This window comes from Bacidia gigantensis, assembly GCF_019456465.1.
Source record: "Bacidia gigantensis strain McMullin 20006 chromosome Unknown contig_255, whole genome shotgun sequence".
NCBI lineage: Eukaryota > Fungi > Ascomycota > Lecanoromycetes > Lecanorales > Ramalinaceae > Bacidia > Bacidia gigantensis.
Genome location: NW_025408605.1, coordinates 1,563,709 through 1,578,255, shown reverse-complemented (window position 1 = coordinate 1,578,255; position 14,547 = coordinate 1,563,709). Strand labels below are relative to the sequence as shown.

The 14,547-nt window shown below is 50.7% G+C and overlaps 4 protein-coding genes across 4 annotated transcripts; 1 reads left to right on the top strand and 3 right to left on the bottom strand.

Moving 5' to 3' along the window:
• Positions 1-500: 500 nt before the first annotated feature.
• Positions 501-2,943, bottom strand: KY384_007235 (uncharacterized protein; the record flags this gene model as incomplete). Its single annotated transcript, XM_044815727.1, has 2 exons — positions 501-538; positions 888-2,943. The coding sequence occupies 2 exons, from the start codon at positions 2,941-2,943 to the stop codon at positions 501-503; spliced, it is 2,094 nt and encodes a 697-aa protein (XP_044667601.1).
• Positions 2,944-4,554: 1,611 nt separating this feature from the next.
• Positions 4,555-6,468, bottom strand: KY384_007234 (uncharacterized protein; the record flags this gene model as incomplete). Its single annotated transcript, XM_044815726.1, has 1 exon — positions 4,555-6,468. The coding sequence occupies one exon, from the start codon at positions 6,466-6,468 to the stop codon at positions 4,555-4,557; it is 1,914 nt and encodes a 637-aa protein (XP_044667600.1).
• Positions 6,469-7,193: 725 nt separating this feature from the next.
• KY384_007233 (uncharacterized protein) lies at positions 7,194-9,614 on the top strand (the record flags this gene model as incomplete). The annotated part of the gene is made up of 1 exon (XM_044815725.1): positions 7,194-9,614. The coding sequence occupies one exon, from the start codon at positions 7,194-7,196 to the stop codon at positions 9,612-9,614; it is 2,421 nt and encodes an 806-aa protein (XP_044667599.1).
• Positions 9,615-11,971: 2,357 nt separating this feature from the next.
• KY384_007232 (uncharacterized protein) lies at positions 11,972-14,546 on the bottom strand (the record flags this gene model as incomplete). The annotated part of the gene is made up of 3 exons (XM_044815724.1): positions 11,972-13,498; positions 13,552-13,953; positions 14,013-14,546. The coding sequence occupies 3 exons, from the start codon at positions 14,544-14,546 to the stop codon at positions 11,972-11,974; spliced, it is 2,463 nt and encodes an 820-aa protein (XP_044667598.1).
• Between the last annotated feature and the right edge of the window lies 1 nt (position 14,547).

Genomic DNA, 14,547 nt, shown 5'->3' with positions numbered 1-14,547 from the left:
AACACTGAAACAACGTTTCTTATCTCTATCAACAAACCAGAAAAGGCCTTTTAAGTACGGAAAGTTTCTAATTGACTATGACATTCTGATTCTGCTGAATCAAGGGAAGTACGGAATAGCTGTTTCTCCTTGTGCGTGTTCAATATTATACGTAGATGCCGAAGATATCTGAACGGATTCCTTTCACCTGCCTTACAAATGAACATGCACTGGGACCACATGGTAGACACGCCTGTAATTTGATGATCTCCAGGGCACAACTCGGCACAAGGTCAGGAAACGAACAGAGACGATGGCAAATATTGGACGATAATATGACTTTGAAACAAAACACGCGATAGTTGACAACATGACACGTCCCTTTTCAGCACTTTGATCATAGTGTACACCATCATAATATCGAATAGCGCCGTCCCTGAATTGGTACATCCAGAATATTCCGTTGGACTTATTCGCCAAATCAATTGCCACCTCCAAAAGGTGTTAGCGCACTAGCATGATCATCCGTAGTCCGCCAGAGTGCGTTCGTGAACGAAGTCTAACAAGCTATTAGTCAATGTACTTTCCTGTCTGGTCTATATCTGCCCTATGAATGAGGAACTCACATTATACAACCCCGGAAACATATGTTCCTGATAAACCACAAACCTCTCACCATCCTCACTACCCAGTTGACCATACTGCCATTTGTCGTCCATAATTACAGGATACTCTAAAAGTAATCGTCAGCTCACTCAGTTCACCTTTCTCTTTCCCCCCTTCCTCCCTCCCCGTTGAAGCTGCCCCAACTATCTCGAACCCTCGCCCATCTCGTGTAATTCACGATTTCCTACAACCACGAACCCCAAAAAGAAAGAAAAGAAAGAAAAGAAAAGAGAAAGACTCACCGCCCGCCAAATCCCGCCACAAACCAGGATACATCCTAGCAAAATGCCTATCCCCCACCACCTCCTCCGTCTCTTGTCTTACAACTTTCTGCGGCACAAACGTCAGCACCGTCCTTTTCGCACTCTTGTTCCACGATGTGAAGACCATGTAATCGATCCTCCGGATCGTGGGCGTGGAGATGGCGCCGTCGAGCCAGGAGACAGCCAACAGTTGTGATGTGCGGAAATTGGTGGGGAAGATGAGGGACTCGTTTGCTAGCACGTTGGTCTGTGGTTGAGAAGTTGTGGTGTTTGGGATGGGGCTGAGAAGGGGGGAGGATTGGTACTCTTGTAAAGAATGCTGAGGGGGCTCTAGTGATTCTGTTTCTGTATGTGCGGGTTGCTGGGGTGTGGGTTGAACCTGTGGTTGGGGCTGTTTAGAAATCGCAGGGCTAGGCTGATCGAAAGATTGCTGCTGGGGCGCTTGTTGCGGGGCAGGTTGTTGCTGGGGAGCTTGTTGCTGGGGAGCTTGTTGCGGAGCAGCTTGTTTCTGAGGAGCTACCGGCGGATCTGCCTTCGGCTGATCTGCCTTTTCGGGCTCGTCATTCCACCATTGCACGAATTGCTGGCCTAACATCTCGCCGCCGTTCGTCAACACTTTCTCCACAAGCGCTGTGCCGGCAGCGGTGGCACCTGCGGTAGCCCACCCGGGAACTTTGACTCTCTGGATGGTCTTGCCGTCCTTTGTCCATGTTTGCAAGACTTCGGGATCGGCAGGCTTCGAAGCAATCTTAGTAGTCGATGGAACATACGGGGACCCAGCTTTAGGAGGGGGTTGGACTTGTGATGGCGCGTGGTGGTCACTTTCAGCTCCCTGCGACGGTGCTTGCGTGCGAGCAGGAGCTTGGACTTGTGCTGACGACGGGTGAGGAATATACGGAGATCTAGCTCTTGGGGGAGCTTGAACTTGTGCTGGCGGGGCATTAGCAATTTCACTGTGTTGCATCGTCTGTGAGCTGCGAGTGGGAGCTTGGACTTGTACTGGTGGAGACTGAGGATACTCGTTTCGCTGAGTCGGCTGTTGACTATGAATAGGAGCTTGGACTTTTGCTTGCGGGGGATAAGCCTGTTCAGTTCGCTGTACCGACTCTGAACGACGAGCAGGAGCTTGAGCTGGTGCTGGGGAGTATTCGGAGTACTTATTGTGCTGAACTGGCTGTGGACTGCGACTAGGAGTCTGAGCCGGTGCTGGTGAGAGGTGAGCGTACTCATTTCGCTGAACCGGCGGTGGGTTAGGAGCAGGAGCTGGCGCCTGTGGTAGTGGCGAACGATGAGCCATTTCGGCTCGCTGTGCCGACTCTGAGCGACGAGTGAGAACTTGAGCTGGCGCTGGTGTGAGGTGAGAGTACTCGGATCGCTGGACCGACTGTGAGCTGCGAGTGCCAGCTTGGACTTGTGCTGGCGAGGGCTCAGTGTACTCAGGTCGCTGAGCTGGCAGTGGGTTGCGAGCGGGAGCTGGGGCCTGTGGCCATGCTCGCTGAGTATTGGTCAAGACGGGTCTTGAAGTGGCCTGCAAATTACTTGGCTGAACACGCTGCTGAGCTTTCTGTCGCGATCGACCACGCTCGTCCTCATCTTGGCGGGTGATATCGTGGAAAGAATGCCTGCGGTTATCACTTGTCCCGTGCGCAACCTGTGTAGGAGCTAATCCTTGAGAAAAGCTCTGTTTAGCAGTCGGAGGCATTAGAAAATCCCGGTGCCCATGTTGTTGCGTCGTTCCAGGGTCTCGCCGTGCTGATGGGCTACGTTGTAACGTTCCCTGGTCCGGCTGTGTTGAGGAGCTACGTTGTGCTGACCGACTTCGCTGTGCTGACTGACTTCGACGCAAGGACCGATCTTGAGACCATTGAGCAGCCCTCTCTGACTGAACTTGCTGCTGTTCATATCGCCGCTTTTCCCTCAGCTGCTCCTCTAGGCGTCGCTTTTCGATTTGCTGCTGTTCGAAAAGGTGCCTGCGTTGCTCCTGTTCCGCCCTCCCTCTATCAATATGATTGACTCCACCTGAAAGCAAAGGCATCCTATCCTAAAAGACGCGCCGATATCAGAGCAATATTCCGTCTTTCGAAAGGCATGTGAGATTGCGCGGGGTGAGGTGCAATTTTGTAGACGCCTTGTCTCCCACCCTAAATGTTCAGCTCGTCTTGGCATGCAAGCCATCAGCAGGGATATAGGGGCGGGCTGTGTGAAGAAACAACCCAGGGTGCCGTGCCGTACGCGTTGCATATCCCTGAAACATTTGCACAGGCCTCGATTGTTTCAGAAATCAATGAGGCGTAAGGCTGGAGCACACGTGCTGTCACACGCAAAGACACAAGATGAATATGCAGTAAGGTAGTATGGTTTAAGAATCCTGTGCTTGCAAGCGCGAAAGTTGAGCGATCTGGTTGAGCGTCCATCAGCCCCACATTTTTTCAAATATTGTCGCGGCTCCAAGCACAGAACACCGACTATTCTCATTTTCAAAGAAACAGTGCTCTCTCATAACACCAGAGTATTTATGAGAGCATGCAGGGAAAGGACTGAATGGAATGCTAGCAAAAGAGTACCCAGAAAACTAACGGTGGGCAAGATGATGACGAACATCGGCGAATACAAATACGGAAGCAAGATAAACCCGAGAGACATGCCTTTTATCGCCTACCTGCCAAAACTCTGGCCTGGTGACATGTAAGTGCCATATCCACAACGCCACATGCACCAAAAATGAAAATCACGAAATCTGTAGTTTTCTTGACGTCAAATCCAAGTCATGGTCCTAAAATCGCTACCACAGCCTTTCTTACGCTTTCAACTTGCTTATTGCGTAAGACATTGCATGTGCTATATTGACGACGCCACATGCACCAAAGTCGAAAATCACGAAATTTGTGATTTTTTTGACGTCAAATCCAAGCTACGGTCCCAAAACCGCTACCACGGCCTTCCCTACGCTTTACTTTTGCGTATTGGTAGAGATATTGCGTGTGCCATGTGCAAAAGTGCTTGAAAGCTTGGGAGATATACGGGTATTCGACGGGACTGTCAAAGTAGTGAGTGACAGCGGGTCGGGTGCGGGTAGATTGGGTTTCCAGTTCATGTTTTCATTGGGCTATCTTGTGACTTAGGTTGCTTGCCGACAAGATGTCTCACGCTTGGGAGTGGCCATCATGGAAAAGCTTTCACCAGCGCTGGCTGGAACATCGTTCAGAGCGCATTGGAGACCGATGACCGCTCTTATGGATCCTGTAATTGTCAGTGATCCAGATCTTGCTTTGATTATGACGCTCTGCGTAGCCGAAAGAGTGCACTGCGGATAATTCATCATCAATGGATCGATCACACTTCAGAGGCTATGTAAACTGCAAAGGCGGATTGTGGCCCATGTGTGAAAGTACAAGATCCATTCCGCTTTCAAAAGGTTGTAAGTCACTTTCGAGTAAGTGTTCAGCCATAGCGAAGGGATTTTCAGTGGCAATCGCGCCTGTTGCAGGTCAAATCTGGCCGTATGGGAGCCCAGATGCCGTTAGTAGTGATGTAGTAAATCATTACAAGAGAGTACGAATCCTCCTCGTTGCTGGCTTCGTCCAGTCGTCTTTCCGATTGTCAATGTTGTTTTCCAGAACCTAGGAGTACACCCTACTTTGAGGATCTAGCACAATTCTAGGTCGTAGAGCTTAAGTGCGCCATTTCGCAGTGCATTACGTGCTTGACCTTGCATCAACCCATGCACATAGCACTCACCAATGACCTGGTATCGCGATCGCCCGCAGCGACGCAGCACAGTTGGAGTATCCGAGCCAGAAAGTACGGCGACAATGTCATCTTTCTGCATCACAGCCGGGCCCAGGCCCAGGAAGGCCTTTTCTGTCATAAAAACCCTCCGCATATTGCATACGCCAGCCGCGGCCTCACGAAATCGACGCCAATCGCCATTTTTGGCACTTCTGCGTGTGCGAGATACCTCGAGGATTGCCGACGCGTTCTCACTTCTTTCTATCTCAGCATACTCATTCTCGAAGAGGTGGACCCAGTAAGCATTGAAGTCTGCTGCAGGCTCCAGCATGTCATAGCCATCAGGTGGGTCGGTCATTCCAGCTGTAAAAGTGGAGTAGTACGCCGCCCAGAGACTGGGACTGCTGGGAGGAGCGAGCCGTGGGTAACAATTGTTTTCGATCTGATCCAATCCCCAGGCGATCCAGATGGCCGCAACCGGGTTCGGTCCTTCTATGGCCATCGGTGGAAGATTGAAATTCGCAGACTTGAGAACATCTGACTGGAAACAGGTTCTATTGAAGAGGATGCCTTGGACTTTGAGAACATCGATGTCGTCGACCGGTATGATAGAAGCAGGTGAATTGCCCCCCGCAAAGTGCTTACTGGTGTAGCGGCCAAGCATTTGGCAATTGTAGTACTGATCCCATCGTGGGACCCAGGTCGGGAACTTACAGTCTTTTTGCAAGATTGAGCCTGGATCGTGCTGTACAGCTGAAAGAACCTCCAGGCTATCGGTTTTTGCAATCATCCGCAACGTGACCTCTCGGTAGACTTCTAGGAGGGACCTTGAATAATCTGGCTCTATGAAGGAAGTGCCTTCTTTTGTCCGAGCAGTCCAATGAGCAAGTAGTGAGTAGACTTTATCCCTAGGTTCTGTGGCGAGGTAAGGACGCGCGTTGTCCAGGACATACAAAAAGTGGTCCCATAGAAACTGGAACTTGGTTGTCCCCGGCGTTTGTTCTCTTCTAAACGCGGTGAAAAGATGAAAAGCTCTATTCACATCTGCCGATCGCTTCAAGTGCTCTACTAATGACTTCTCTTTCTGATTGAAGAATATGACGGCAGTACCGATGGTTTGCCACTTGATGATTTGGGAACCGCAAAGCACGGCGACATTGGATCCCAGTCCTACCTCTTGTAACACCCAAGCTCTCGAGAACCAGGGTCTGTCGAACAGGGCCAACATATCCCGCGTCAAGCTTGGACCACCCGCGGGCTCAACGCGATCAAACTCCTCCAAGTCAATCGAGCCGAAAGCCATGACGTTCTCCATGCCTTGCGGATTCTCCGGGGTACGCATACTGACTAGCAATTCGAACGCGGCAAAGACAGCCTGTGTTCGACCATCCTCTGGACCAAGCCAGACGATGACTTGGTTCGCTTTACCGTAGATCTCCCCCATCATATTCACCTGCTGGCTCCGTTCCACCACATTACTTTGGTTGATACAAATTGCATCGATCCAAAGATATCTGTGTGTCTCCTCGTCCTGCAGCTGCGTTAGCAAGTTGAAGAGAGTACGTGAGACCTCTAGGAAAGTAGATCGCTCTGTGTCACTGCTGTCACATCGTAGCAGAAAAGGTCGGTCCGGCCAATACTCTGTGGCCCAGCAGTACGAAATTGCTGACCATAAGCAGTCATCTATGTCGGTGTCAATGTTGACGATTTCAAGATCGCACTTCAATTCTGAGCCTTTTGAGCCAGGAAAGAGTTTGAGCAACCGAATTTCCCGACCACCGGACAGACCCTGATACTTGTACTTATTGAGGCTCTCGTGGCGCAAGCTCATTCTGTCACTCCCTGTCGTTCCGACGTTCAAGAGACAATATTCATGGGGCCAGATGAGACGAATGCAGATACAGCACGCCTTTACCCGGGAACCGCTTGCTTTAGCAGGCTACCTACTGGCAATTTCGCGTACAATCTTCATTCGAGCTTCTTTCTAGCCTCCTCGACTTGGATCGAACTCTTGTCTGTAGGGTCAGGCTCGCTCTGATTGGAAAGTATGCAGAACTATTTTGATGTACGATCCGGCGTTGTTCGGCCTGCAAACAGGCAAGCATGCCCCTCTCATCAGGACAGAAATCATAAGCAAAACGTGTACGCTGGGCATGAAAATGAATCAAGGTTATCCGAGACGCAGTCCTCAGACTTGAAAGCCCGTGTCAGCAGCATTTCAACAGCCATTATACACAGCTGCTCATAGCTGCCACGCATGATTGTGAGCATATAAAGTTGAGAGGAGCGGGGGGCGGCAATCTGACTTATAGGGGCCAAGGCCCCCCAAGCCTCCCCCGAGGGCGGCAGAGAGTCGCAATTTCCCCCTTGGTTGCACAGACCTCGCAAAGGCTTGGCTGATAGTCGCCCTTTCACCATTCTGTTCTGCGACGTACGGTCAACATTTTCAACGTCGTCAAACCAGTTCCAATCGCTAGCTTGTGAAGCAATCGGCATTTTGGCGCAAGACGGAATGTAATCTGCGAAAGCACCACTCGGTGACCGTGATGACCAACCATGCCTGTCGCGACCCACCTGCCCCGGCGCGGCGGTGAAGATAGCTTGAAAGCAATACCTTATATTGAGACAACTGCTGCAGAGCCTCCTATCCACGGCTCTCAGCCTGCTAAACCTCCGAACAAGACCATCAAGCGCCTCCGAAAGTCGCGTGCATCCCAGCATTTCAAGCGACCTCAGACAGCTCGTGATGACTATAGAAGAGATTCGGACCTTGATCCGTCATCGTCCTCTTTTCGAGATAGTCGGACTACACTTTCAACAGATATAAGCTCCGCACCAAGCATCAGACAGTCGTCCAGCTTCCACAACATTCGCGCGAATTCGGAGTCCCGTCAGCTCACCAGCGCAAATGGCAGACCGCCAACCGGACTTCGCAAGGAGCATCGGTCGGATCCCGTTCCACCGGTAGAGAAGCTTTTTCTGGGTCTCAATACAGAAATACCAACTGGAAGCTTCGAAGATCTGACTAATCCGGGGCAGGTCGAGTTTTCAAAGAGAGGAAGTATGCTGCTTGGTGGTAAGAAGGCAGTCCCAAGAAGAGACGGACTCGGCAATGGCACAGCCATAGGCAGCCGTAGGAATCCACTTAATGCAGCGCGACCCTCAGCATCAAATATACCCAGCAGAGTGCTGTCAGCGGATGAGGAGGAATTATCAAACAAAGTGCGATCTATGTACGAAGGGGGAGGATCAATTGCCAATCAACATCTTGGCATTGAGAATTTGCAGGCCAATGGTTCTTCTGAGCAGGTAACACAAGTCAGTACTGGACCAGCTATCAGAATCATTGACAGCAGCGGGTCAACGCCCAATGGCAATATCTACGGAAGTCACGGAGGGGACGACATTAGCGCAAGAATACACAGCATTCTACGCCAAAGCAATGAGCTGGCAGGTGGGATCGAGGACTGGGAAGATATCAACAATGGCGATGTTGATAGGTACGGTTTCATCGTTCCTCGTAAGCCTTCTTCACAGGTATCCTCGATGGCTTCTGGCAGACGTGACTCGCCCGACGGTGTTCGAATGCAGCGTATGTCAACACTTCTACAGATCGCTTCAGAAAGACCGCGCCGGAGTCGTAGTCGACTAAGCAAGACTCGTTCCGCCAAATCACCCACCCGCTCCACAGACTCACATTCCATGCTCGAGGAGGAGTCTGCGGCAAGGCGCCCAAAGTCGTCACAGAGTTCCTATCGATCTACGAGTTCTAAGAATTCGAGGTTCCGCACAGCCGCAAATCGCCTCCCTCATAACAAAAATCGCCGTTGCGTTGACTCGGCGGGGGACATGCTCACCTTGCCTCCAGGTCTAGCAGACATAGCAGAAGATTCTGGCAGCGACCGTGTGTCTTCGCAAAAAGTTCGAGAATGGGAACGTGATGAAAAATGGCGGAAGATGGCCAAGGTCGTCAAGAAGGACCCACATGGAGGAGGCATGGAATTCGAGTTCGATGTGCGAAATCCGAAGCTTATCGAAAGAGCGTGGAAGGGTATACCAGATAAATGGCGAGCTACGGCATGGCATTCTTTCCTCTCGTCCTCTGCAAAGAAACGAACAGACGTCGCCAGTGATAACGAGCTAAAATCTGCCTTCCAGCAACTCCTCCACCAGTCCAGCCCTGATGATGTGCAGATCGACATCGATGTTCCTCGTACCATCAACAGCCACATTATGTTCCGGCGACGTTACCGTGGCGGCCAGCGTCTCCTTTTTCGCGTTCTCCACTGCATGAGCATCTATTTCCCAGTAACAGGCTACGTTCAGGGTATGGCCGCCCTTGCAGCTACACTCCTGTGCTATTTCGATGAAGAGATGACCTTCGTCATGCTTGTCCGGCTATGGCAGCTCAGGGGACTTGATCAGCTCTACAGGTCTGGCTTTGCAGGCTTAATGTGTGCGCTTGAGGAGTTCGAGACACAATGGCTTAGGGGTGGAGAAGTCGCAATGAAACTGCAGGAGTACGACATCACCAGCACGAGCTATGGGACGCGCTGGTACTTAACATTATTCAATTACAGCATTCCTTTCCCAGCCCAGCTAAGGATATGGGATGTTTTCATGCTACTTGGAGATCCTGATGTGCCTTATCCGTCTACCTCGCCACCCTCTAAACCTAACGGCAATACAAATTTAAATGGGAGCGCATTCAAGGCAAATCAAGTTGACGGGGACGAAGAGGGGCCCAGGTCTTTCCACGGAGGCCTAGACGTGCTCCACGCTTGCTCCGCGGCGCTCATTGATGGTACGAAAGAAATTCTAATGGACTCAGACTTCGAAAATGCAATGAAAGTGCTCACCAGTTGGATACCCGTCAGGGATGAGGAACTACTCATGAATGTCGCAAGGGTGGAATGGAAAATGAAACGGAGAAAGAATTCAGCCATCAGCACTACTCCCCTCATGGGCGCAAAGTAATAGATCGAGCGAAGAAAGATGATATTGGACGGCCCGGTCGAGTCGGCGGCGCTTTATTGCAGCAACTTGCTCGCCTGCCACTTGGCAGTTGTGGTTGCTTTGAGATACCCCTATGCTTCCATTCTTTTCTACACTTTTAATGACGAGGAAGTCCGGATTCCTTTCTTTTCTTGTATTCTGATACTACATTGGGCATTTCGCTAGGCTTAGAGCTGGTTGAAGAGGCGGACTGGGTTTGATGAATCAGTGGGTAATGATGAGCGTTTTGAGCGACGACGAGACTACAGTATCACGTCTGATGAATCTCATGAGTAGGTTACTTTAAGTATACCTCAATAGCTAATGCGATAGAAGGTGTGAATGATCTGGCATTTCTCTTGTTACTCTATATTCCATATAGGCAACGTTATACCGACCTTTCTTCTTCTTACTCTATCCTGCCAACATCAAGAGAATTGCCTGTCCCCAAGAGCTCGGCTTCGGCTTTGGTCACCATCATTACTGACTGATCGCGATTTGAAGGCCTGAACACCAAGCCCATCGCACCGCGGGTCTCGCAAGCGAAAGGATTTTCTAAGAAACTCCACAACCTCCACTTGCTAGGTATCCCTGTGGTGATCGATATAAGCACGTCTTACTTACATCCACAACTTTGCGAAGCGCACGTCATCTTCTTCAGCGGCGGTAGTATTCCCTCGCCAGACCCACCTCTCCACATCTTCTAAGACCTTGCATGAAAGGGATCCCCCTCCAATGCCCATAAAGAGATACTAGACGGGTTTCTTTCAAGGGCCATAATTCTCCCCACGTCAGCTTGCCAGTCCCCTCTTCGGGTTTCATGCGTAAAGTGGCTGGCTGAGATCCCAAACGTCAATCTAGCCGCCGAATCACAAGCACCGCAATCCGTGGGACATGGTACTCGTAAATGTCGGATAGATACAGCCAGGTACTGTTCCAAGCGCTCGGGTCCGTTCACACGTGGAGATCGCCTTCATGGATCAGGCAAGATGAATGCATCCATGCTTGTGCCTTATCTCGAGCTTAGAGGACGCCACATTGGATAAGAACGTAAGACATTGAAGAGACCTGAGCACACACTCCACCGACGACTATCCGTACACAAACAACAGAAAAAATCTCCCTTTCACGCTACCCCCTCAAACCCCACCACAGCACCATCGCCCACAAGCCCCCCATCAGCAATAACCCCACCGTATCCACCACCGATCGCATTCTGCCGCCTAACCTCAATCCTACAACTCCAAATCCGATTTTCCTTCCCGAAGCCCCTCACGAACTCGCTCGCTGTCGCTAGTGCCGCTTCCACTGCTCGGAAAACCAGTGGTTCTACCCCTGCCCCCTCCCCTGCCTCTACTCCCATCTCCCCTCCCCTTCCCCTTTCCTCCTTTCCCCCGCCTCCGACACCCCCCGTGCCATTCCTACCTACAGTATCATCCATGCCCGCCCCGCTCCCCGGCGCCTTCCACACAGCAAAACTCACGCCCGTTCCCGGGTCACCGTACAAGAATGCCTGGCCCCGGATCGGCGTGCGGTCGATGGAGTAGTCTGGATAGCTGGCTTCGAGGGCGGAGAGGTAGGTTGTTGCCTCGCTGAGGAGGGTGGAGGCGTGGCGGTAGGGAATTGGTGGGGGGCGGAAGTCGAGGAAGGAGATGTGGTAGCCTTTTGAGAGGAGAGAGGTGGGGTCGTGGGGGAGGGAGAGGTTGGTTGGGGAGATGGAAGGGGGGATGGTGGTGGTGTTGAGGGTGGTGGGAGAGAGGGGATGGGCGCTTAGAAGGGGAAGGAAGGCGATGAGGGTGAGTGGGAATGGTGGAAGCATGGTCTGTGAGTGTACAGGATGTAGTGGACATGGGCTGTGGTTGTGAGGTTGCGGTGGTGAAGGGCTTGATATATGTGCTTTGACATTCTTCGTAGTGGGCCATGGGGTGGAATTATTGTCGATCAGAAGCCAGAATTCGTATAGCATCCTGATGGCGTGTCTCCATATTGGTAGCTCTTGGCTGGCTGGGCAGAGAATAAAAATAGTCGCTGGCGGATACAAAATCCATATTCGGAAATGTTCGGTCGCGCTCGAGCACTTCCTCACCTGAGCTGATACGCGAAAAGCTCCCATTGCTATTGCATTCGCTCCATGGCGATGTCTCGGTGTCGGTCCTTATCGTTTAAGAAGAAATTGCGAGAAATCAGATTTGTGGACATCAAAGGCGATGCGCATGAGATGAAGATCTGGCGAGGATGAAATCACAAATCCTACATTTGAGTATCTTACCTTTGACTCCGCGCTCTTCGTACATACCTGACATGGCAGCGTGCCTCTCGGGCCTATAATAAATCTCGTCTTAGCTATCGTCATTCGTATCCCAATCCTTCTCATTTACAAAGCTACCGTTGCCGGATCCGTTGATGTCGAGCTTGGCAAGAAATTCTGGCGGCACAGTAGGAATGTACTTCTTCTCCCGCTCTCTGTTCACGCCGCCATAACCCGCACCGTAGCTGAGTCGCATATCCACTGTGGTGGGGAGCGAAAATTGAAGCATATGTGCTGGATCCATGAGTAGCCGCTTCGAAGGTGGTTCGTCCTCGTCTGACTGCGGTATGATATCGTTGTTGTCATTTGAGGTTGGACTGGATAGAGCGTGACCACCAGCCTGATCTAGTGTGGGAGTCACGTTCTTCTGCGGTGATTGCGGAGAAGCAGGCGGCGCTTGAGATCTTCTCTTTTCTCGATCTTTTCGCATCTGCTCCCATTTTCGTTGACCATCTAGAGAACGCGCTTGTAATCGTTTTCGCGCGGCCTTCGGCATGGTCTTCTCTTCCTTCTCGTAGCGATAGTGGTTGACGCAATGAAGAAGTTGATGTGGGGTAAGCTGGGTCATTTGGGAGATAGTCTCGTCTAAGGGCAAGTCTGTCAAGAAATCGAGACTTGAGAAGCACTGCAGCCATTGCAAGAGCTGGATTGAAGGAGTCAGATGCTTTCTGGCTGCTTCGACGGTGTTTTCACCAGAAGCGCTAAGTGAGCCGTTCTCGTAATGCTCCGGTGAGCGATTGTTGGTCCTTGCCCAGTCCTCAAGTGTCGATATGTTCATACGTATTTGCATAGCCTTTGTTCGTGCAAGATATATCTTATTGGAAATGATATGGTTGAATAGCTCGGCACCTATCCAATAGAAGAGCTGTGAGATGACTTGAGAAGTAATAACAGAATGTATGTCATAGAGGTCAAGGACGAAGAGAGTTGAGGAGAGCAAGGACGTCACGTTCCTAGGTGATAATTTTGCCCGCTTACTGGGTGGAGGGGGTTTGTAGCTGACAGGTTCCGGTTGAGCCTTGGGTTTGGATTTGAAGAGATTCCATTCTCCAGCGAACTCCAGATGGTCGAAAGGAATCGTCTCATGATCTAGAATAGCATTTCTCAATACTTTATCTATCCTCCTTTCAGCATCTCTTATAATGAGGATGAAAATCTCATTGATAAGCTCCACAAGCTGCACCTGAAATTCTGCAGTCGTCATCACCAACCCCGCATCCTTTTTCAAGTAATGTAAGAGAAGTGTTGCGTTGGATATCCAGAACGAGAGAATGGTCATATCCCACTGGTGTCGCTCAACTTTACTGTTGATCTTGTCCATAGCGGAGAGTAGGAGATTTGCCAAGAGATCTGGATTTGCATGGTAGTGAGCATACCGTGCGGCAAGGAACAGGATGTTTGCAGGGACAGGTTTCTGCGAGGGACTCCTCGAAGGATTCATCGACGTGATAATGATATCTAGGATCTGATCCAGCTCTGCCTCTTGAAATACGAACATCTGGTCATTGAGACACTTATCCCAGACAAATTCTTGTTGTTCTTCAAACTCTTCAGGCTCCTATTGAAATATCAGTAAGACAATGTGATATGAATCGTACTAGGCTTGCATACGTCAGGCTGTTCGTCCATTCCTAAGCTTGAAAGATCAACCTCCAGATTGATCGAGCTTTCCATCATCATGCGCCTTGTCATTTCGCTTTCCTCCATCTCTTGCTCGAATTTATCTTGTGAGAATCCACCATCGTAAAAGTCTTCCCCAACACCAACATCTCCAAGGCCATAGCCATTTTTCCTCAAATAGCTTGACATCTCGCTGTTTGGTGTGGTGAAGTCAAAGGCTGTGCGCCCAGAAGAAGACTTCACATCTGTGGATGCACCATGATCAAGTAAGATCTTCGCAATCTCCTTGTGTCGATTTGTCATGGCCCACATGAGAGGAGTCCACTGGTTCTTGTCCTGTCTGTCGACTCCGGCGCCAGCTTCCAGTAGAGCAGAGACAACATCCTGGTGACCCTGTGGTCATATTGCATCAGCTAAACGCACAAACCCTGGCATGAATCGCTATCGCTTACAAAACAGCTGGCGTAGATGATTGGAGCTGTGCCTTCCTCATCGGGGCCATTGATATCGATCAACTTCCCCGCAGATCCCTTAAGCAACCGGCCAATCTGTTCAATGTCTCCATTACTCGCAGCATTGTGGAGCGACTTTTGCAACAGCGCTTTCTTCTGCGCCTCAGGTATCTTCGAGTCATTCACGATAGCTTCTTCATCAGCTCCAGCAGAACCCTCTTCTCTATGGGCTGCTTGTGCGGCAAGCATCTCCATGAGTCTTGTGTCATTGTCTTGCAAGCTCCGAGATGTATCATCCCTCGGATCGTCATTAAGATTGAGGTTGAAAGCTAGCGGCTGTGAAGGTACAGGACTTGACAAGAGCTGCGACTGTCCTTGCCATGCGTCGTACATTTCAGTCTCGGCGCCATAATGGCGTACTGGCTGCCGATCATCCAGGGATCTAGGAAGGTCTAAAGGGAGTGGTCGCTGCTTGAGCTCCTCCTCTTGAGGCGATATATCATCCTCGAAACCTTCCCCATTGGATTGCTCCATA